Consider the following 23,591-nt stretch of genomic DNA (forward strand, 5'->3'; position numbering starts at 1 on the left):
CCGGTGTCCGGTGGAGAGGAGAGAAGAGAGGAGAGAAAACACGGAGCAGCTGCGGAGAAGAACCGGTGAAACCAACATCCAACATGGAGGAGAGAGAGTTCCTGCTCAGTGCTGCCGCCGGCGGCCGGAGGGTGAACTGCAACAACAACGACTCAGAATCATACAGGTTTATCTATCACATTACTTTTGGGCAAATGCCATATACACTGTTGTAAATGGAAAAGTAAATCCCCGTCAATAATCTGTTTTAAAAATGAACTAAACAAATATTTTAGTTCCTTATATTTACTGGCAGATGGAAATGAAAAAATTAATGGTATGATGGAAATTGCAATACGATGCAATTTGTTTATTTGTGAAGAGTCCCAATAAGTACAATGCCTTCAACTTGTGTTATATCTTTTATTTTATTTTATTTATTTATTTATATTTTTTTCACACATTTAAAATAGCTGTCTTTGAAAAAAAAAAAGAATGCAACAGTTTTCCTGTTTGAGAATTGATGTACATTTTGAACACAATAAAGTTTGAATTTTTTTTTTGATCGACACAGTCCAGAGCTGTAAATATATACAGCTCTGGAAAAAATGAAGAGACCACTCCCAAAATGATCAGTTCCTCTGGTTTTACTATTCATAACTATGTGTTTGAGTAAAATGAACATTTTGGTTTCATTCTGTAAACTACTGACAAAATTTCTCCCAAATTGTCGGTTTTATCTATCACATGATGATCTTTAGGGGTTTTATAACAGTTATTTTTGTATTTTAAATAAATAAATAATTACTTTAAATGTAAAATATAATAATAGATTTTTTTATTACTAATATTTCCCCCTTGATGCAGCTACAGACACTGACAGGATGTTCTCTTATTCTGCCTTTGAGACCTTTGAGACAAACTGTTTGGATACAATCAAATGGGCTTTATGCACAGCTCTACTACTTCCTGAAATAAGCCAGCTCCTTTATTTCCTGTCTTTCATTATTGGACCAACTGATTAATCCATGTGTGTCTGACCTGCCAACAATGGTCAGACACACATGGATTAATCAATCGGCAATACTGCTAAAACTTTTGTCCACTTAAACTCTTTACAAATTATGAAGTCCATCACTCTGTTTTTTTCAATAACTGTAAAACTTTTAAAATGTATCTCCTCCCACAATTTTTGCTCAGTTGACACCAAACTTGCTACAGAGCATCTCCAGACCGTCCTCCACAAAACGTGTTTCTCGGATCATGAAAACGTTTGACTGTAAACCGTACTGTAAACATATACCATCCAATTCCTGCTAAATACATGTTCAATCTTCCTGAAAAAAAGAGAGAATGTTCTGGAGTCATGGTTGATGAAGTTTGGCAAATATCAGAATTTTATCTCAAAAACTGAATTTTCTAGAACATTTTGAATTCTGCTCTCATGGGAACAACTGAAGTCAATGTAAGAGTGACATTTTTAAACATCAGATTTTTTCTTGTGAAGCAAAACACTTATCATTAAAAACAAATCACCAACATTTCCATGCTGTCAAGATAGAATTTATGTTTTATCAGATTTTTGTTTAGATGACTGAATTTCTGACATTTTGACAATTTTTGACAACTGCTGCCCGGTCACTGACTCCCTGAGTCTATTTGCGAAACTCCAGTCAATTAGCTCAGTGAGTTAGCAGCTGGTTCTTGGTGTCAGAGGATGTGGGTTCAAGACCCAACAAGAGTGATGATGATAACACATCAAAATACCAGATGGTCTTTGAGAAACTAGTATAAAAATCTTAGACTCATAGTAGATGTTTGACAAAAACATATCAGAATTTTACCTCAAAAACAGATTTTTCTTTTTACTGTGATTTCAAATCTGCCTGCACGACAGTGAATGGTTTACTCAATTTGTGAAGCCACTGTGGAACTGCCACTTGTCAATTAGCTCAGTGCAATAGACAACGGTCTTTGGTTCCAGAGGTTGCAGGTTCAATCCTCAACTGGTGCGTATTGAACATTACAAGGTCAACTGTCTTGTCTTCCTATTCTCCTGTTTGTTGCTCAGAATTGCCTAAATTTGCCCAAATAGTAGCCCGGACCCGACCCATCGCTGCGCAGCAGCTGTAATTGTCAATCATACTTTTATGATTTGTTGCTGATACAAAGGAAATGACCATATTTGGAAGAAGATTTTTTGGAAGAAAAGAGAAACAGCCCAGAATCTGACAGTGTAACACACATTTATTAAACAGCTGACACACACACACACACACACTCTCTCTCTGTCTGAGTCTCTAATGTTTCTTCTTGACCACGTGGGCGCAGTCGTACTTCCCCCGCACCACGGTCAGCTTGACGCCGGGCAGGTCCTGCGTGCGGCCGCCCTGCACCAGCACCACGTTGTGCTCCTGCAGGTTGTGTCCCTCCCCGGGGATGAACACCACCGCCTCCTTCCCGTTGGACAGACGCACGCGCGCGCACTTCCTGTTGGCCGAGTTGGGCTTCTTGGGCTTGCGGATCATGGTCTTGAGGATGACGGCCTTCAGCTGCGGCCGGCCGAACGTGGCGCCCAGCGACGACTTGGCGGACGGTTTGGGTTTCCCCAGCTGGTGCCGGTGGATCTGGTTCAGGGTCGCCATGGTTCTGGAGAGCAGCGGCCCGGTCCAGGCCGAGGCCAAGGCATGCTGGGAGGCTGCACACAGGGAGGGAGGAGAAAACCTATAATACCTGCTCCTTTCTTAAAGGGATAGTTCAACATTTTGGCAAATTGGCCCATCCCTATAGACCGAATCGCCTTGTTGTTTACAACAAGGATCCACAAGGACTTCTAATCCTGGCTAGTTTTGTTTAAATATCTATGTGCACTGTTGTTTATGAATACTGTAGCTGTGCACGTTTGCGTATTGTGTATGTATGCGCAAATGTTCGTATATGTACATGTACATACATTTGAGTGTGAGAATGTGTGATGGTATGCATGTCTTCTTGTTTCTTGTACATGCGTTGTTTTTTTGTTTCTGTCTCTGCTCTGTGAAGCACTTTGGACAACTGTCACAGGACTTTTTAACTGTGCTATATAAATAAAAGTGAACTTGAACTTGAACAACTACTTCCGGGTAGAAAACCAGCACATAATTTGAATGAGATCAATAGTAACGAACGACAGTTTAGCTATACATATCATATTTTTCATTCCCATAATGAGCCTCCGTAGCGTAGCTCTGAGCAGCTCACGGCTCTGCTCCACCGTTCTAAAAATAGCTTGCACCGACAATTAAAGGTCTGTCTTCAATATAATATAATTTGTATAATCTACATGTCGTTCCTTAACTCAAAACACCAAGATTCCTTGTGAATAGAACATGACAGAAAAGGGATACGTATATCCTTGTGTTTTCCACGAGTAATTGATCAACAACTATCCAGGTTTTCAGGTTTTCCAGGACGTGTTCATGATGTGAGAGTGTGAAGTGTGAAGTTTGCTGCACCTGGACACACACTCACCTTGATACAGTGACGTCAGCGCCGGCCTCAGGCTCCACAACAACGACATGTCTGATACAAACACAATAACAGAAATACTCAATTAATCCCCAATACTATGAAATTAATACTACTTTACTTTTAATAATAATAGTAATCAGAATCACATTTATTTGCCATGTACGTGCAGACAGACAAGGAATTTGACCACTATTAACCACTATTTGTACTTTACTTTATTATTACTTATAATATGCCATTTTGCTTTGTTTTTATTTGTAACTATATTTATTTATGCAGGCTACATATGTATACTTATACTCTCTCATTCTTGTCAGATGTGTCATTTTATTTATTTTAATATATTTTATGGCTCATCACATCCCAGTCACAGACTGAACAGGTTGAATTATGATCAGAAACATCATCATGTGAAAGATAATCGATCATCAACACCGCAGTGAAGTTAGTTTTAAGTTGGATATTTGACAGACATTCGCTCCTTCTCAATACATTAAAAATGTATAGAAAATAAAAGATGTGTTTAAATGCAATAAAAACAGGTGTGTGTCATAGAGGAGGCTTAGCTCTACCACCCTGTGTTGATTTTGAGTCAACAGGTCACATGACCAGGGAGTTATTGAGCTATAAAGGCTCATATTTACTGTATAAAATATATTAAAAATTCATGTGACCTGTTGACTCAAAATCAACACAGGATGGTAGAGCTAAGCCTCCTCTATGACACACATGTCACATGTCTGTCAAATATCCAACTTAAAACTAACTTCACTGAGGTAGATGTGCAGCTCTGGTGAACCAGGACTGTTACAGTTCTCACCGATGACTCTCACCGAGGAGGTTATGTCGCTAAACCCAGCGTTAAACATATGAAAATTACGTGAATTAAAAAGCTGCTGACGTAACACGATCATAACCAGGTAAAAACGAACATTTGGTTATTTTAATAACGTGTTTTAAAGTGTTTTAATGAGTGTTACTAAACTCACCGGTGAGTCAACGGAGCAGCGTCACCAAGGTGCTAACAGCGGAGCTAACAGCTAACAGAGCTAACAGCTAGCAGCTAGCAGCTAACAGCCAGGACACAGAGGTGACAGGAGGTTCCGACCCACAGACCGGCTCACACCGCCCGGTACCGACACCGACACCGGCTCAGAGTCCGACAGAGTCCGGGAGGAGCAGCGGAACCAGAACCTGGTGAACCTGTAGCTGTTTATCGCATTTTAATGGAAAAAACAACAACCAAAGGTTTCTCATTCAACCAACGTGAGCAGCGACGTTCACCTCTGTGACCCGGATGTTGTCCCGTCGACGTCACACTGCTTCCGGATTCTGCCCCACCAAAATAAGAGCCGTCAGAACAAAATCCAACACTTTCTGTTCTGAACATATTGAAACATTTGTTCCATTTGTCTAGAGCCTGTGGATTGATGTTTGTAACTTAATCGCTAACAACGGTGATAGTGGTTTTAAGTTGTTTTGGAGGGATGTAGCTATTGTTCGGGCTCTTTGACTTCAACAAAAACAAAGAAAAATCCAACTGAACATTTATTATCAACCTCATCATACTGATGGCAACATTTCCTATTCATAAATGTAAATTTACATGAAGAAAACATTCTTTTGTTGCCTTTCAGTGAGCTCAGTCAATACATTGTTTCCATTAAATCTTCTAATGACCAAAACGCAATTAAGACTGTTATTATGTGAAAGCAAAAGAAGTATCTTTAAAATAATTCACAGATTTTACCCATCTGAAGTTGTTGTTTTTTTTTATTTTTACAACAATTCAAAAAAGATATAGATGTAAATTGCTCTTTCTGTGAAGGACACCCTGAGGATGTTTTTTCATTTATCTTGGTCTTGCTCTCTCTCACACACACACATTTTTCCTTTTGCTTTGAACATATATTGTTTGGCGAAATTGGCGTCATTGACTATCCATCTGCAGAAAAAAAAAAAAAATTCTAAAGGCCTATCATCAATTTTATTATAGCCTACATTTAACTGAATGGCATATCTACAAATGTTGATACACTAATCAAAAACCACTCCTTTCCATCTTTGAAAATGAGCTCAAACAACATATTACAACTATTAGACATTCCACTAATAAGAAAGCCATTAAGACTTTGGATTTATGTGCGCTTTTTAATGTATTTGTGTAATATGATATATTGAAATATCGCCTCTGAATGTTTGTCGCCCCTTGGCGGTTGTCATTGCACTGTATTGTATTTTATTTCTAGTTTCTAATATTTACAGAAACACTGCAGAAATAAATAGTTAAAGATCTTCTCTGAAGAATTTAGCATTAATTAGAATATATATATATATATATATAAGTATTAAATTAAATTATATATATATATATTAATTTTGTATATTCATTAATTATATAAATGAAATAAAACAAAGTAACATTTCAGAAATGAACGTTCAGATGTGTAATTTATTTTTCCTTGTGTTCATTTCTCACATCAAGTAGCCTACTTTTTTTTTTACATTTGTATCCAACATCTCATACAGTTCAGTTTAGTTCAGTTATCACCATGGTAGCAACATGGTCTGAATACATCAATTACAATAAAAACACAGTAGAAAAAACAAATAAGTATAAATAACACACAAAACGACAGAGGAAAAAACAGACAAGGATATGACAATTAGAAACTCAAATTTCACAATTTTTTTAATCCCATGTTTTAAAATAATATTCTACAGCGGCCCACAGGTTTCGTGTTTATTTATCATTACACACAAATTTATTACAGAAAAAAAAAATCCTTGTGTGAAAATAGCTGAGCATGAAGCAGCGGTTTCTTCCTCTCAGACAAGGCCACGTGACCTTGGCTCACTGACCATGAACCTGTTCCTGCTGCCGGGACACGGAGCTGTTCATTCAATTTATTTTATTTTATCTGTTGATTTATGACTCTGTAATAAACTTTAATTCATTCACAGCAAAAAACAGAACTGACTGGAATGATGCAGCACGTTCACCTGGAGCTTTGGACTTTATTACAGTAGGAAGCATTTACCGCATTTCAGTGGCAATTATGATTTTATTACAACATTTTATCTTTTTTTTAGTTCTGTCTTCTCAGATACTGTTCAAACACCAACATTACACCAGAGATTTCAAACTTTTGGGTTTTGTTGTGTGTTAAATGGTTTTGAAAGCTGCATATAAATCTAGATTCACTCACTGTCTCATGTTTCTTCATTTCAGTTTTGGTAACACTTTATAATGAGTGCATTAGTTTTAAGCAAAATTCTTCATTTATAAAGCATGGGAACTCATTAATATGTAGTTTATAAATAACTACTGTGAGTGCTTAGTAAAACATGTTTAAATGTGTTTATAACTGGGGTGTCAAACATGCGGTCCGTGGGCCAAAACTGAAACTAGCATTAATTCATGCTTAAGTAACTTTTTCACAGATGTAGGCCATAATTGTGTTTTCTGCAGAGACATTCATGTGGTGACCCTTCACATTTCCCAGAGGTCCGACCTCGGACTGGACTGAACTGAACTGAGTCTATGTGACGTGTAGCAGCAGCTGCAGCAGTAACGATGTGATACCGATCAGATACCGATAATCAATAATCAAAGGTCAGTGGTGGTAATGTAATAAAAACCACAGATAACTGCTTAGTGATGATGATGATGATCGGTGGAATCGGCAGATAAGACGCCGCCGCTGCAGTCGAAGGTCTCGTCCTGCAGCCGCCTCAGCAGATCTCTATCAGTTACACATTAACCAGCTGCAGGTGAGAGGCTGCTGTTGTCTTCAGTCTGTCTCAGTCTGTCCTCGGGTGAAGATGAAGCTGCAGCTCGTCCTCTTCCTCGTCCTCGCGGCTCTGAGCTGCGCTGCCTCGAAGCCTGTGAGCCAGGCAGCAGCAGCAGCGGTGAGGAACAAGCTGCTGCTCATCTCCTTCGACGGCTTCAGGTGGGACTACGACCAGGACGTGGACACGCCGAACCTGGACCAGCTGGTGCAGGACGGGGTCAAGGCCAAGTACGTCACCCCCCCCATGCTGACCATGACGGCGCCGTCGCACTTCACCACCATCACCGGTAAAAACACTCAACCGCACCACCACCAACCAACCAATCAATCAATCAATATTATTATCAATATTATAATTATCTTTAGAGGGATAGTTCACCCAAAATTGACATTTCTGCATGTCCATATGACGGTTGAGAACGGAGCTCACTTTTCTTCGTCCAAAAAGACACACCAAAAAACATCCAGATACCTCCATGCTGCTCGTCTGTAATGTCCGTCTTGTATTGAAGCCCCAACATGAGAAATTGTTCCAAAAAAATATAAATAAGTCTATATTTCAAGCTTGTCGAACCGGGAAGAGGAGTTTCTAGAAGCTTCCGCTAAAAACAAGCTTGAAATATAGACTTATTTAATTTTTTTTGGGACAATTTTGCATTTCGGGGCTTCAATACAAGACGGACATTACATACGAGCAGCATGGAGGTATTTGGATGTTTTTTGGACAAAGAAAAGTGAGCTCCGTTCTCAACCGTCATATGGACATGCAGTGCTGCATGGAGCCCCGAAATTTCAATTTTGGATGAACTATCCCTTTAACTAAGACAGAACCTGAGTGTTCAAAACTTTAATCTGATCAGATTCTGGATCATGGATCGGGTCAAATCTTGAAAATTGGTTGTTGATCAAAACTAAAAACTGTTTCTGAGAGAGTTTTCTTTCTTTTCTTTCTTCACTTCATCACAATCACCGGTAAAACACTCAACCTGCATCACCACCAATCAATATTATTATCAATATCACTGTTATAGGCTATAAGATTTAAGACAGAACCTGAGTGTTCAAAAGGTCAAATAAACATTTATTATGTAGTACATTTGCACCAGATTTTTAAACCATTACAATAAAATTTACTTTTTGCACCAATGAAGAACTGTAAATGATTCTGCAGTCCCATTTAACACTCGTTATCTGGATTTGTCAATCTTGAAAAGTTTGTATCTGGATCTGCCTGATCCAATCCAACTGAGCTTTGAACAATTGAGATAAAAGTAAAAACACATTACATGACCCTGGATGGAAAAACTTTAAAAATCTGGATCATGTTGGTCCAGATGAAACCTTTTGAACCTTCAGAGCTGCTTCACCCTGAGCTGGTTCATTTCTCCGATCATAAGTTTTGATCTTTATCTCTGTTGGTTTACACATTAATAGATATCACAGATTTACATATGTATATATAGTAGCCTATATAATAAGAGATGTGATGGAAAGATGAAAAATCCATTAAAGAACAGAAATGAAAAACTGAAATGATTCAACTCGGTGGTTTTTCAGCTCCTGGTCGGTTCAAATGTCCCATCATCGTCTTTAAATACAGGATTTGACTGATTCAAACAAGGCTTTTGAGAAGTGCTCGATAAATAAAGATTGTTATTGATCATCATCATCATTGACACTTTCTGTAGTGAGAGCGACATTAAACTCCAGCTAGAAATCAACTAATGAGCTACAAATTGTACAAACGTGTGAGTATCCAGGCACAGTTATTGACCTCAAACTGAAGTTTAGTGAGAATAGTGACGGCAGCAAATCAAAGAGTTGATGTGCGGAGGAAACTCAGCTCTCTTGATGTCTGTAACCTCGATGTTCTTTTTATTTTTACCTTATTATCAAACTTTTATTGTTTTTTTTCTTTCTTTTAGGTTTTATAGTTTATCTGTCAAGGACAAAATGTTTCTGAACAACCTCTGTTCTCTCTTAATAGACGAGTAATCCAGAAGGCTAATGGAGTATAGTGTTAGTGTACCTGCACGTAGAACAACTCATTATGCAAATTATTTTATTCCTTTACCTTCGGCCATAAATGCATAAAATGCAGAACAAGCAAAACCCACTGATCCTGGTTCTGGCATCTTGCTTCCTTATTGTGCGTCACTGGTTGGTGCTGGTGTTGTTGTGTGGATGATGCTGCTGTCAGGATGCCTGACAGTTGCTGAATTTATTGTTGTAGTCTTTAATTATACCATAATTGTACGTATTATGGGTTGGCTAATTGCCCTTTTGGGAATAATAAAGTATTCTGACTGACTGACATCCTGAAGACTCGGAGAAGAAACATGTTTCACATCATCAGGTTCTTGTTTAATGCTTTATGTGCGAGGACCGACTGTAACTACTGATCATGTTTATGATAAATTGGCTGACTGCTGGGCTCTGTAAGAAAACAGACCATTTTCCTTCTGTACATCGAGTCAGAAACGTTTTGTTGTTGTTTTTAGAAATGACGACTCACCAGATACAAGAAGTGAAGTGTGTTTATTGATTTAATGAATATGCAAATACGTAACACAAATGTATAAAATAATAAACAAAGGACAAGCCATAAAAACATGGCAGACAATATTGCAACAATATGCAAACCAAGTAAATAAGTTACAAAGGAGTGAGTAGAAGGAATGGAAACTTTTACTTTGAAATGACCCGTTGCTTCCTGTGTGTCAGGCCGGTGGGTGGAGGACCACGAAGTCGTCCACAACATGATGTTCGACGCCAAGACCAACCTGAAGATTCCTTTCAGACAGACGCTGAAGAAGTCCAAGTGGTGGGACAACGGAGTTCTGCCGTTGTGGATCACAGCTCAGGACCAGGTGAGTCCACTTCAACCGAGACCCAGGTCGGTTTTTATTGATCTCATGGATTTCATCATTTTAACATGGGAGTCTATGGAGACCAACTCCCTCTAGTGGCCAGAGGAGGAACTGCAGCTGCTAGCGGCCGATGCTAGTTGTTAGCCGAGACACTACAGGCAACTGATCAATTTTGAGATTTTTATGCTATTTTGCTTCCTTAACATGTCTTCTTTCAGATTAGAGGAAGAAATGATAGAAATCCACATTAAGTTTTTTTTATTGAAAAGAAATTGTAAATCATTTTGTCGATTTCTCGTAGATTCACCAAAAGTTATTCTGACCCATGTCATGTCAGGTATCATTGTAAAGCTCTCTCTCTCCTGAACAATGATTCCCATTTCCTTTGTATCCGCAACAAATCATAAAAGTACAATTTACATTAACAATCGATGTAATTTTACAGTCCAAGTCTTTAAAGAGCGTTTACTCAGAAAGAGTTTTTCAGACTCAGACTCTGAGCTAGAAATCTCCACTTCAGCAGCACTTAACAGACACCAAACCTTCCACTTTGATCCCTTTCTATATTCTGAATGCTTCTACAGATGGGATTGTTGATATATCATTCACAGCCTCATTTATACAACATTTTATTACTACAAACATGACAAAATTTAACTAACTAATTGTCTTAATGAGAGTGATAAACTTGGGAAGTTTCATGGCGATGTCTATTAGTTTAATGTTTAACCCTACTCACCTGTAGTGTCTCAGCTTTAAACCACAGATGCATCACGGATCAACAGCTCAAAGCTAAAATGTTGGTTTTTCACTTCTTCTAGAACAGAAGCTAAAGTCCTGGAGGAACCAGGTCTCATCTGAACCACGTTGGAATCAAACTGATCTCTGATGTCTCTTTGTGGTTCTTCTCGTTTCAGGGTCTGAAAACCGGCTCCTTCTTCTTCCCGGGGGGAGCGGCCAACTACAGCGGCCAGGGGGTGAACCGTGTCCGGACGCGGCCGCAGGACCACCAGTACGCCAACGAGACAGAGTGGCGCCACAACGTCGACACAGTGATGAGCTGGTTCTCCGAGGACGACTTCGACCTGGTGACCCTGTACTACGGCGAGCCGGACTACGTGGGCCACCAGAAGGGCCCGGACCACCCGGACAGGAAGATCATCATCCAGCAGATTGACCGGCTCATCGGATACCTGAGAATAGCTATGGACCGCCATGGCCTCACCGACTCCCTGAACGTCATCATCACCTCGGACCACGGCATGACCACCGTCAAGGTTTAGTTTTGCTTTTATGTTTGTTTGTTTTCTTGCTTGTTTGTTTTTTTCATATTGTAACAATGTTGGGTAGCTTTACTTTTTGTTTGTTTGTAGGGTTAGGGTTAGGTTTCTCTGCTATTTACAATATATTTAAATACTAGTCTACTTGCCAACAATGAGTACCCGGAAATGTTGAGTACCCCAAAGTTTTATGTTAGAAATAGATAGTATGGGTCCCCAGTATTCAGAAACTGCTGGATGCTAACTTATATATATTGGGCAATTAGCATAACTGACATAATTAGCATACATTAGCATAATTGCCTATATGGGCAATATTTCAACAAAATTGACTTGGCTAATCTGGGCAATATTGGAGTGGTTGTAGGGGTTATTGATGATGCTGAATCCATTTCTGACATTAAAAAAATTCAACATGGCTGTCTAAACCGGAAGTGACCAGATTTTAACCGCCAGTGGGCCGATTTTGATGGATTTCAAAATCTGGTCACTTCCGGTTTAGACAGCCATGTTGAATTTTTTAAATGTCAGAAATGGATTCAGCATCATCAATAACCCCTACAACCACTCCAATATTGCCCAGATCAGCCAAGTCTGAATACTGGGGACCCATACTATATATCAGTGGCGGCTGGTGACTGAAAAAATTAGGGAGGACAGGAGGAACACCAGTCCACGGCCTCATTTTATTTTATAGCACTACTTCTCCCTACTTTATTATATTCAATGAAAATTAAACAGTAAAACAATGTCTTACAAGATTTCTTAAAAACAACATAATTGTATTAAATCTTACTGTTTTCAGATTAACACAGGCCTAATGAAAAAGACAGAGCCATGATCTTGGATGTGGGATGTAAAAAAAAAAAAAAAGCAGGCCAGTGTTCAACACCTGTAAATGCCACAGTGGGGATTTACACCCTCTGATTTAAAAAGGAAAAACAAAAACCATGAAAATCTGTAATTATTAATAACAAAACAAAGTGTTCCACTCAAATTACATACATATTTGGCTTTTACCTCTTAGATATAGCTATGCTTTTACCTGAGCTGATGGCGGAGAAAAAAAAAAAAAGTCCGGTCGTGTCTTTGTTTACCCGTGCCCAGGTCACGTAACTGAAAACTATTAACAATCTCTCTGACTGCTTCTCTCTGATATCTCCTAACAGTTTATCCAGAAATCTGCTGATATTTCCTTTCAAATCGATGCCAATATCTCTGAAAACTCCGTATTTCTTGTGCTAGGAGCAGCATAAGCAGCACGGCTGGGAGTGAAAGTTTGGCGCACATAGCAACAGTAACCAAGGGGGGTTGGAGAACTGTCATTGGACCAACCTGCTGTCAATCTTGTGTTCTGATTGCTGATTGGTACAGAAGAGCCTCCTCCGTCATGACGTCATTTTACGTGTCTTAGCCAATCACAGGTCAGGATGAAGACATCCTAAATGCATTGAGTCAATGGAAGAAGATCCCGCCCCGAGGCCAGTTAGGGAAGTAAAAATCTTGCCACCTCCGTAGAGCCCCCACCTTCCTGCTCCCTGCTCCTCACACAGCCTGCTCTGTCTCCTGAGCCTGCTGGCGGCGCAGTTGAGCCGTTTTAAGTGGATTTTCTTCCAAAAAACAAACTTTTTTTATGATAAAATACATATATAATATTTTATAAATTATACTGAGATTTGGTAATGATTTATTTCAACCAGTTACTCTTTCTTAAATAAAAAATAAATTTTCCTTTTGCCTCTCAAAAATAGAGGAGGACCAACCTCCTCTGCCTCAATGGACCAGCCTCCTCTGCTATATATTTCTAACATAAAACTTTGGGGTACTCAACATTTCCGGGTTCACAATGGGGCCCTATGGGCTGGCAAGTAGACTATACTGGTAACCTTATTGGTTCCGTTTTTTTTCTTCTGTTTTTTGTTTGTTTGTTTGTTTTTTTTCCTCTGGTTTGGTTTGGTTTGTTAGTTTGCTTGTTTGTTTGTTAGTTGTTGTCTTATGTCTTATTTTGAGTTTGTTTGTTTTTTATATTGTAAGAAAGCTGGGTAGCTTAATTTGGTATTCTTCTGCCTGTGCCTTTTCAGTCACTATTTTGTCGATAATGTTTGCTATTGTGTGATGTAACTGAATAAAGAATTTTCAATTCAATCAATCAAGAAACGGCCGCTGGTGGATGAGATCGTCCTCAGCAACTACGTGAACCTGCTCAAGCTCGCCAGCTTCGAGATCCTGGACTACGGCGGGTTCGGCATCCTGACGCCGCGGCCCGGGAAGGAGCAGGAAGTCTACGACGCTCTGTCCAACGCGCCCAACCTCACCGTCTACAAGAAGAGTGAGATTCCGGAAAGCTTCCACCTCGGCCGGAGCGAGCGGCTGCCTCCCATCGTGGTCGTGGCCGATCTGGGCTTCAACCTGAACTCTGTGAGTCCTCGACCCTCTGACGAAGACCTCCGGTGCTTCGGCTCAGTCCAGATACTTCCATGTAGTACACCAAGTACACTACTTACTTCTGTAGTGCAGGGTAGTGTTGTCTCAAATCGAATACCAGAAATGATGATTCCAACATTTGCCCGTTGAATTGAGTTTTATTAGTAGAGTTGAGTTCTATTATTAGATGTGAGGTCAGAGGCTTAACAAGTTGTTAAATATTAGTGTGGCAAAGTGAAGAGGGCCCGGGCGGGGATTGAACCCACACCTCCCGGGTAAGAGTAATGCGCGCTTACCAGTCACCCAAAGGGACATCCCCTTGGCCAAGTAGCCAGGGCGCATGATCAATTGGAGGCATAGTGACGGGACCCTCAACTGTCACATTAGCATTAGTGTTAGCTCGGTGGGTATCAATCCAAAAAAGTAGTTAGTTTAGTAGTGTGGCGAGTAGCGGTACTGGAAGTAAACTCACTCACCCATAAAATATGTGCAAACCGTTTCGCCAAGTGGTCATTGACCTAAACGGCTTGCATTGTCGCCTGCGGTTCGATCCTCACCTAAAGCAGTCCGAACGGGATCATCCCTATGTTCCCCGGGTCCTATGTTCCCCACTTTGTATGGGACCGGGGAACATAGGACCCGACCCGGGGAACATGCAATTTTTGTACCCATACCTGGAAGTGGACTTGTGGGTGACTTGGCAGATTTTTGCCTATTTTTGAGTGAGAAGTTGAGTTGTGACTTTGAGTGAAAAGTGTAGGCTAATTGTCCCATTGGTTGGGTTTAGGCAATGAAGAAAGGAGTTGGTTAAGTTTAGTAAAAAGACCAGGTAGAGGTTAGACAGGCCAGATTGATGGAGAGAGTCCAGATAAGTAGAGAGAGTCCTTCGACCAGCAACAGTAGGGAACATATGTTCGATGTCCCCCAGTATGTATTGCGACCAGGGAACATAGGACCCTTTTTGGTAAAAACGGGGAACATAGGACCCATTTTCAAAAGAGGGTCCTATATTCCCTATATTCCCTACGCCGTACCGCACAAATGTGTCGGATAAAATAGAAACCATTATTGGGTTCATTTAGCCGTCTGACCTTAATACTGCCGATATGGTGTGTGTTGACTATCGCCAGCTCAACGTTACCTACCAAGCTACGCTAACGCTAGCTGTTGCATTTTGCGAATATTTACAACTTGTTAAGCCTCTGACCTCACGTCTAAAGCTTAAGTCTTCAACAGTGTAGACAACTTAACAAGCACAAACAACAAACATACGCCACAACAAATGCGGTAGCTACGGTTGATCAGCAGGTGATAGTCGGCAGCAACTCGATTCAATGGACAAATGTTGCGAACGGAATTTCTTGTCAAGTGATGATCACGACGACCATATTCGACACTAACTTGTCGGAATTTGCGCACTATGGTGGAGCAAGTACAACAGTACGCTGCGTCTCACTTCAATGCTGTACTATGCACTCATTGATCCGTACTTATCTTACTGTGTTGAGGTATGGGGGAAACACATATAAAAGCACTTTACAAAAGATTTGCATTTTACAAAAAAGAGTCATAAGGATGGTTCATCATGCTGGGTACCTTGCTCATACAAATCCGTTGTTTTTAAAATCGGGTATTTTAAGATTTGAGGACCTAGTCAAATTCAAAACAGGTCAGATTCTGTTTAAAGCCTGGAGTAGGTTGCTACCAATAAACATCCAAAAAATGTTTATGGTCAGAGAAAGCATGTAAAAATGTGGAATAGACTTAAAACAATTTAAAAGTACGTACAAACATACACTCTTGGACAGCTATAAAGAACATGACAGCTAATTTTATTCTTTTTATTTATAATCATGGCCTTATTTCATATTAAAGCAATATGTTTTTAATCTTCTGAATTGTATGGAACTATAGATGTATCACAATGTAAGGGGGGGCTGAACTTGATAAGCTTTGCTTCCTTCAGCCCCTTCTCAAACTTGCACAGTATCATTATTGTTTTTGTTTCTTTTTACATACTGTTTGTCTTTTGATGTGCTTGTTTGAGACAAATAAAAATCAAATCAAATCAAATCAAATACTTCCACACTCATGAGAGGAATGTCACTTCCTTGTCACATGGTCTGACGTCTCCTCCTTCCTTCCCCTTTCAGAGATTCATCGTCTACGTCAACAAAGGCGACCACGGCTTCCACAACGGGGAGATGGACATGAAGATGATCTTCAGAGCCTTCGGCCCCGACTTCAAGAGGAGCTTCCTGTCCGAGCCGTTCGACAGCGTCCACATCTACCCGCTGATGTGTCGGCTGCTGCAGATCCAGCCGGCGCCGCACAACGGCTCCATGGCCGTGACCGAGGAGATGCTGCTGCACGCCGTCCAGCCCACGGGAAAACCGACGGTCGAGCCGACGTGCAAACCGACGGGCGAGCCGACGGGAAAACCGACGGGCAAACCGACGGACGAGCCGACGGGAAAACCGACGGGAAAACCGACGGACGAGCCCACGGGAAAACCGACGGGCAAACCGACGGGCGAGCCGACGGGAAAACCGACGGGCGAGCCGACGGGCAAACCGACGGACGAGCCAGGAGGTGAGTGAATGAGTGACCGACCACCAGGGGGCGGTAGAGTCTCTGACTTATCATAATAATCTCAATGGCTGCGTTTGATGAGTACTTCCTGTGTACTAGAGTAACTTGATGAGTACTAGAGCAGTGTAAAAGAGAGTTAGGACAGCATTGGTCCAATGGAAGCGCCTCCTGGTGGAGGAATATGGGTTTTGCAAAAGCGCCCAAGAACTGACATCTCTGCATTGTTGGTGAATGAGCAAGTGTGGTGTTTTCAATAATTTAAGGACATTTATAGATCACCCACGTTAATAGAATCATTGAGGATCCTTTACAGAAAAACATTAACACATAGGATAGTAAAAAAAACAGTTGTCTACATTAATGTTTCAATCTACATTTTGTAATAAACAAATTATAAGTGTAATTTGATATGACCAAGACACCTAAAAACAAAAACACGGCCGTTTTCATCAATTTACCAGCAAGTGGGCAACACACATACATTGGAGTGAATGGGTTTTCTGGGCGCTTTTGCAATACCCATATCCTGCCACTAGGGGCGCAAAACCCTTAAACCCTTAAACCCTTAAACCCTTAGACCCTTAAACCCTTACCACAGGAGTCAATGGTGGTGTCGTTGTTACTCTCTTTTACAGTGCTCTAATGAGTACTAACCTGTGTATTTGATGAGTACTTCCTGTGTATCTGAGTACTTCCTGAGTACTGACAGTACCTGTGTCTGTTTCAGATGGATCACCCAGAGCAGCTGCGTCCGTTTCTCTGCTGCTGCTGCTCACGTTCATGCTCACCGCTCTGTAACCGGTCAGAACCGGTCCAGGTCCGGGTCCAGCCTTCATCGTCTTGTGTATTTACAGGTTTATTTACTTTTCATGCAGGTGAATTATTGATGCTAATATTTATACACAGTAACTTATGATCTGTTGCTTCTGCTGAATGTGATCTAATCTACTCTACTGGTCTTTACTGGTTTATTCTGGTCTCTACTGGTTTATACTGGTCTCTACTGGTCTTTATTGGTTTATACTGGTTTATTCTGGTCTTTATTGGTTTATTCTGGTCTCTACTGGTTTATTCTGGTCTCTACTGGTATTAATTGGTTTATACTGGTTTATACTGGTCTCTACTGGTCTTTATTGGTTTATTCGGGTCTCTACTGGTTTATTCTGGTCTCTACTGGCATTAACTAACATTAACTTCTCTCAAGTCACTGTCAATACAGCATTTTACTAATGTTTAATATATTTAATCTGTGCAATTTCTTAATCTAAATTTTGTAGCTGTGTTTATTTATTCATGATAACTATTCACTGTATTTGTATTATTGCACTTATTGTATTGAGTATCTTTTATTCTTCTTCAGCCTGACCAGGGACAAAGACTGCACAGTAGCTGAAGCTAGACGTCTCGTATGCATCGCATTTTTCATTCTTTGTGGCAATGTTGTATGTATCGTCCCTGTTAAATAAACATTAAAATAAATAAATTATTGGTTTATACTGGTCTCTACTGGTCTTTATTGGTTTATACTGGTTTACACTGGTCTCTACTGTCTCAGATTCTGGTTTTGTGCAGATTTCATGACATTAAATTAAACATTATTCATGTTTTTGTTCATTTTGTAAATAAAAACATTAGTGTTTGAACTGTTGTAACCCTGCAGCTCGTTGTCATTAACTAATTAAATAAAAGAGTTCAATTCTTCTTCTTCCTGTAAATATAAAATATTATTATTATTGATATTAAACATGAACTCCAGAGCTCGTTGTCGTCATCAAACTGATTTTATTTATTTATTAAAGCTTTGACAATAAACTGTAACGACGACTGTGACATTCAGTCGTCGCCGTAGGCAACACGGTGAGGTACGACAGTGACGGACACATACACACACACACACACACACAGACACACACACACACACACACACACTCAAACAGACACACACACACTGATCAGCATCATGATTAAATAAAACTCTGAGTGACGCTGCTTCATCAAAGCAGAGACTGAAAATTAAAACTAACTCCGACTGTTTTCACATCAGCTTGAAAATAAAAAGAAGAATTAAATCATCAGGCATCGAGTCTGTGCTCCGTTGGCCAATCACAGCGCAGCAGCAGCAGCCGAGGTTAAAAACCCCGTTCCTGTGGGCGGCGGCCATGTTTTTTTTGCTCCCAGAGTCTCCGTGTTTTCACCATAAAACGATGAGAAAATAAAAACGTCCACCTTCTTCGTCGGAGGAGACGATGAGGACGAGGAGAACAGAACGGCACGGCGAGGTGAAGCCTGATTGGTCGACGACCTTTCACCTCAGTTCACAGAGTTCACTCCTCCTCCTTCGCTCGTGGTGGATCATAGCGAAGTCTCGGCGTCCACAAACTTTTTCCCGTCCTCGTTCTCCACGCTGATCTGGACACTCGGCAGCTTCTCCAGGCTGGAAGAGACGAGACAGAAATGTCCAATTCCGAAAAACTCTAACTCCGAAAATCTAACAGATTAATATTTTTTTCAGCTTTTTTTTTTTGCATAAATCTCTTAAACCACTTCTCCTCTGTCCAAAACTACCAAATACACTGCAAAAATTCAAAATCTTACCAAGAATATTTGTCTTATTTCTAGTCAAAATAAATCTAATTATACTTAAAATAAGACTCATCACATAAAAAGTAGCTTGTTTTTAGACACTTTTTACTTCTTTCAAGCATATTTTTCACTTGAAATAAGTAGAAAAATCTGATAGTGGAGCAAGTTTTTCTTTCTTATTACAAGCACAAAAAACTAGCTTTCACTGGCAGATTTTTCTACTTATTTTAAGTGGAAAATTTGCTTGAAAAAAGTGAAAATGATCTAAAAACAAGTTCATTTTTAGGTGATGAGTCTTATTTTAAGTGGAAAGAGATTAGTTTTGACTAGAAATGAGACATTTTGACAAGAAATAAGACAAATATTCTTGGAAAGATTTAGAGTTTTTGCAGTGTATTCAATAATTCTGAGGATTTTAACCCTTGAAATGCCAGTTTGATTCCCCAATGTCACTGTTTTTTTTAAATGAAAAAAAAAAAAAAATCCCATTAAACCACATTTTTGAATCTAATTGTTTTTACAAAAAACAATTTTGCATTCTGTGATGTTCGGGTTTAGATTTGAAGAAAAATTGTCAATTTTTTTTTTCATTGTTACAGTTTACCAGTTTACCAAAGGCTTCATTACAAAAAGATGTGTTACTATCACCAACAGCAGATTTTTTGCTATGGTTGCACACGGAGACCTAGAGCTGTAAACTGCAAAAACCCCAAATCTCACCAAGAATATTTGTCTGATTTCTCATTATCCTTATAAGACTCGTCACATTAAAAAATAACTTGTTTTTAGATAATTTTCACTTGTTTCAAACAAACTTTTACTTGAAATAAGTAGAAAAATCTGTTTTCTTTCTTACAAGCACAAAAAACTTGCTTTCACTGGCAGATTTTTCTACTTATTTTAAGTAAAAATGAGTTTGAAACAAGTGAAAATGATCTAAAAACAAGTTCATTTTTAGATGATGAGTCTTATTCTAAGTGGAAAGAGATTAGTTTTGACTAGAAATGAGACATTTTGACAAGAAATAAGACAAATATTCTTGGAAAGATTTAGAGTTTTTGCAGCGTTACTTATATTAGAAAATGACCAGAATTCTCCTTTAAGATGGCAGCCAAAATTATAATTTAAAATTTTATAAAAACAAAGACATCAAGAAACTTTTTCTGTATTCTGTATCACATTAACACGACTGATAGCAACATTGATCTGGTTACCATGGTTACTAGTCGTCATGGTGTTTTACCTGCTGCAGCGTTTCACTGCTCGGCTGCTGTCACAGTTCATGGCCACCGACTTCCAGACCCCGCTCTTCGCCATTTCATCTGAGATGTTCACCTCCGACGGGTCCACGCTGCACACACACACACACACACACACACACACACACACACACACACACACACACACACACACACACACACACACACACACACACACACACACACACACACACACACACACACACACACACACAGTTAGTGGCTGCAGTGTGTGTGTGTCCTCTGGGATCACTCAGTACGTTTACATGCAGAGCTTAATCGAGCTCAAAATTCGATTTTGGCGTCAAGTCGGACTTCTGTCCTTGTCTCAGTTTACATGCAACTGAGAAAATCTAATAACTGACGGGGTCCATCGCCTCCTCATGCGGCGTCACCGTTGTTTCAGCAGGTTAATACGCCCCCCCCCCCCCCCCCCCCCCCGTCCTGTTGACTTTTCTTTTCTTACCTCGTAAAAAACTGAATGTGAACAACTTAGTAGCTTAATAATACATTCTCAACTGCAGTTCCCGACCAGGCGCGTGCGTTACGTAATTTAATCACAAAATTGACATAATTGTAATCTGTCACATTAGTGTTTTTTGTTTTTGTTTCGGTATATATCAAGCTTATAACCAAAAGGGTGTAGGTTGAAGCCAAAGCTTATATACCCCTACCTCTTTTACCTTAAAAAGTTAAAAATAAAAAAAATAAAAATATATATACAGTATATATACACATTAAAAACTTTCTTTTACTTTTTTGGGGGGGGATTTGACCACTTTTGAGAATTTTAAAAGTTTTTGGGAGAAGTTTTTTACCACTTTTTTTCATTATTGTAATTTTTTTTTTACTTTAACCACTTTTTCTAGATTTTTTTGTACATTTTTTTGAGACTTTATCAGTTTCTTTATCAAGTCTTTAAAAACTTTAGTTTTTTTAAAGAAATCTTACCACTTTTTTTTTTTTTGTAAATCTTACCATTTTTTTCTAGAATTTTTTTCTTTTTTTGGAATTTTTTTTTACCGGTCGAAGAGCTGGAGGAGGGACCAGGACCAGGACCCAGGATTTAATTACAAAATTGACATAATTGTAATCTGTCACATTAGTGTTTTTTTTTTTTTTTTTGAAAACTTTCTTTTACTTTTTTTTTTTGGGGGGGGGGGGATTTTACCACTTTTGAGAATTTTTTAAGTTTTTGGGAGAAGTTTTTACCACTTTTTTTCATTGTATTTTTTTTTTCTCAACTGCAGTTCCCAACCAGACGCGTGTTGCTGGTGGCGCTGTGTGAAATGCATTGAATCGGCGCTGATGTTGGGTTTTTTTCTTTACTTGGCCGGGTTCAGGCGGCTTCTCTGCTCCACTTGGTGCCGTCTCTACTGTTGTGGAGCATGAACACATACATTGTCCAGCTTCAGCCCGACTAAGGCGTATACATGACGGAGAAAATCTAATTCCAATCACATTATCTGGGTGTCTTAATCAGAGTTCTCCAACTCTCCAACGATTTCAGTCGGACTAAGGTGTTTACATGCACTTCAGTTGTGCAGTTATAGTCGGATTAAGGCCATAATTCAGTTTTTTCAAGTGTCATGTAAACGTACTGAGTGTGTGTGTGTGTGTGTGTGTGTCTCTAACTCACCGTCCCTTCAGCTTGAGGTCGTACGGCGCCTCGTCCTCCACCTCCTCCAGCATCCGCTCGGCATCCTGGGAAAACACACACACACACACACACACACACACAGTGATGTCACAGTGATGTCACAGTGATGATGAGGTGGAGCCAGAGTCATGTGTGTGTGTGTGTGTGTGTGTGTGTGTGTGTGTGTGTGGTGTGTTGTGGTGTGTGTGCGTCCTCGCCTCCTTCTCCCTCTTCTTCTTGTCGTCGTCCTTCTTCTTCTTGCTCTCGGGGATGAGGTCGTCCAACCAGCTCAGCTCTCTCTTGGTGAAGCAGAAGTCCAGAAGCTTCCGGATGAAGACCAGCGCCAGGACCTGAAGACGGAGTAAAAGTAGAATGTGTTAAATTATAGTTTTAAACATTTTCATTAGTTCTTATTTTTCCTTTATCCTTTATTCATTTAACCAGGTAAAAAAAACTAATTGAGATTTAAACACAAATATGTAGGCAAAAGTCCAAGAATAGATTTATTTATGCAACCAGTAATAAAACGCAAAGCACAGTGATATATACAGTATCCAGTTTCAACAGGTGCGTTCATAAAAAGCAGGTCTCCATAGTCCAACAAGGGTAAAAAAGTTGTGCTGATCAAGTGTTTTCTGACTTGCAATGAAAAACATGATTTATTCCTAAAAAAGACACCTAATTTCAATTTCAGTTTAGAAACAAGTTTATCGATGTGCAGTTTAAAGGACATAAAAGGTTCTCATCAATTAGAATGCCTAGGTATTTATAGGATGTGACCACTTCAATTTCAAACCCATGAACAGTTGATAAGTTTGGAAGGTCAGATGGAAGCTGCTTGCCATTTGAAAATAGCACGGTCTTTGATTCATCTGCATTCAGCACTAACTTGAGCTGAGTCAAACAGAATTGAACAGTGTCAACGGCTGCTGCAACAACTCAAGAGATTTTAAAGCTGAAAAAGATGAACAGTAAATTACTGTATCATCAGCATTTTTATTTTGTTTGTCAGTTGCATCCCATAATGTTTTGTGCATATAGAGCACTTAGATACTTTGTCATGTGTTTTTACATATAAGAGGCGCCTCTTTGTAGCAGGTCTGAGACAGTATGACGGTTTTCCTGATGTTCGATGTATCCAGACTGCTTCAAGTGTGTTGAATATATTTTTTAGTATGGTGTTTTGATGTGTTATTGTTCAGCACATCTAACACTCACTTGGTGTATATCTTATATTAATTTGAATGTTTATGCTACATTGTAAAAAAAAATTCTTTATTTTTCTATTGTCTCCAAACTCTACAATCATGTGGAAGTGGCATCAGCTGTGTGATCATGTGACCACTCACTCTTTAAAAATGGCGTCTCCCATTATTGTGTATGACCTGAGGAAGAGCAATAGCTCGAAACGTTGTCACCATTAAATTATATTTATAGGAGCCCTTGCAGTGTGCGAGCTTTTCTTCATTTTTTTCAGTCTTGTTTTTTGGCTCTGCACCTGCACACAGTGTTGTCTATGGATGTGCGTGCGTTTCTGCTACTTTGCATCCCATAATGTTCCCATCAGTCCTCATCAGGTCCCATTCACTCTTATCTACCTGTGGGTCGTACTCTTGGAAACACTTTTTTATACATTTTTATTTTTGCGAGAAAAAAAGTCA

The 23,591-nt window shown here is 39.6% G+C and overlaps 3 protein-coding genes across 6 annotated transcripts in view; 1 reads left to right on the plus strand and 2 right to left on the minus strand.

Annotated features, from left to right (window-relative positions):
- Nucleotides 1-2,246: 2,246 nt before the first annotated feature.
- mrps12 (mitochondrial ribosomal protein S12) lies at nt 2,247-4,782 on the minus strand. 2 transcript variants are annotated; one of them, XM_083990218.1, is made up of 4 exons: nt 4,576-4,772; nt 4,479-4,538; nt 3,490-3,540; nt 2,247-2,677 (listed from the first exon to the last, which is right to left on the minus strand). In XM_083990218.1, exons 3-4 carry the CDS (start codon nt 3,536-3,538, stop codon nt 2,280-2,282), a joined length of 447 nt encoding a protein of 148 aa, XP_083846344.1. In that variant the 5' UTR covers nt 3,539-3,540; nt 4,479-4,538; nt 4,576-4,772; the 3' UTR covers nt 2,247-2,279. The 2 variants fall into 2 exon arrangements, with proteins under 2 accessions (XP_083846344.1, XP_083846343.1); XM_083990217.1 differs by having other exon boundaries at nt 4,479-4,782.
- A 2,532-nt stretch (nt 4,783-7,314) lies between these two features.
- Nucleotides 7,315-17,247, plus strand: LOC310999822 (ectonucleotide pyrophosphatase/phosphodiesterase family member 7; the record flags this gene model as incomplete). The annotated part of the gene is made up of 6 exons (XM_083990388.1): nt 7,315-7,570; nt 10,008-10,153; nt 11,071-11,430; nt 13,588-13,851; nt 16,011-16,449; nt 17,177-17,247. 6 exons carry the CDS (start codon nt 7,315-7,317, stop codon nt 17,245-17,247), a joined length of 1,536 nt encoding a protein of 511 aa, XP_083846514.1.
- Nucleotides 17,248-18,254: 1,007 nt separating this feature from the next.
- The window catches only part of LOC310999002 (sodium bicarbonate cotransporter 3-like), a 70,970-nt gene continuing 65,633 nt past the window's right edge, over nt 18,255-23,591 (minus strand). For all 3 annotated transcript variants that reach the window (XM_083989287.1, XM_083989286.1, XM_083989285.1), the window contains 4 exons: nt 22,149-22,280; nt 21,931-21,995; nt 20,276-20,383; nt 18,255-18,883 (listed from right to left, as the gene is read on the minus strand). In XM_083989287.1, coding sequence (XP_083845413.1) covers nt 18,802-18,883; nt 20,276-20,383; nt 21,931-21,995; nt 22,149-22,280 — 387 coding nt within the window. In that variant the 3' untranslated portion in view covers nt 18,255-18,801. The remainder of the gene's footprint in view (nt 18,884-20,275; nt 20,384-21,930; nt 21,996-22,148; nt 22,281-23,591) is intronic.

The sequence above is a fragment of the Trachurus trachurus genome (assembly GCF_905171665.1).
Source record: "Trachurus trachurus genome assembly, chromosome: 16".
NCBI classification, from domain to species: Eukaryota; Metazoa; Chordata; class Actinopteri; order Carangiformes; family Carangidae; genus Trachurus; species Trachurus trachurus.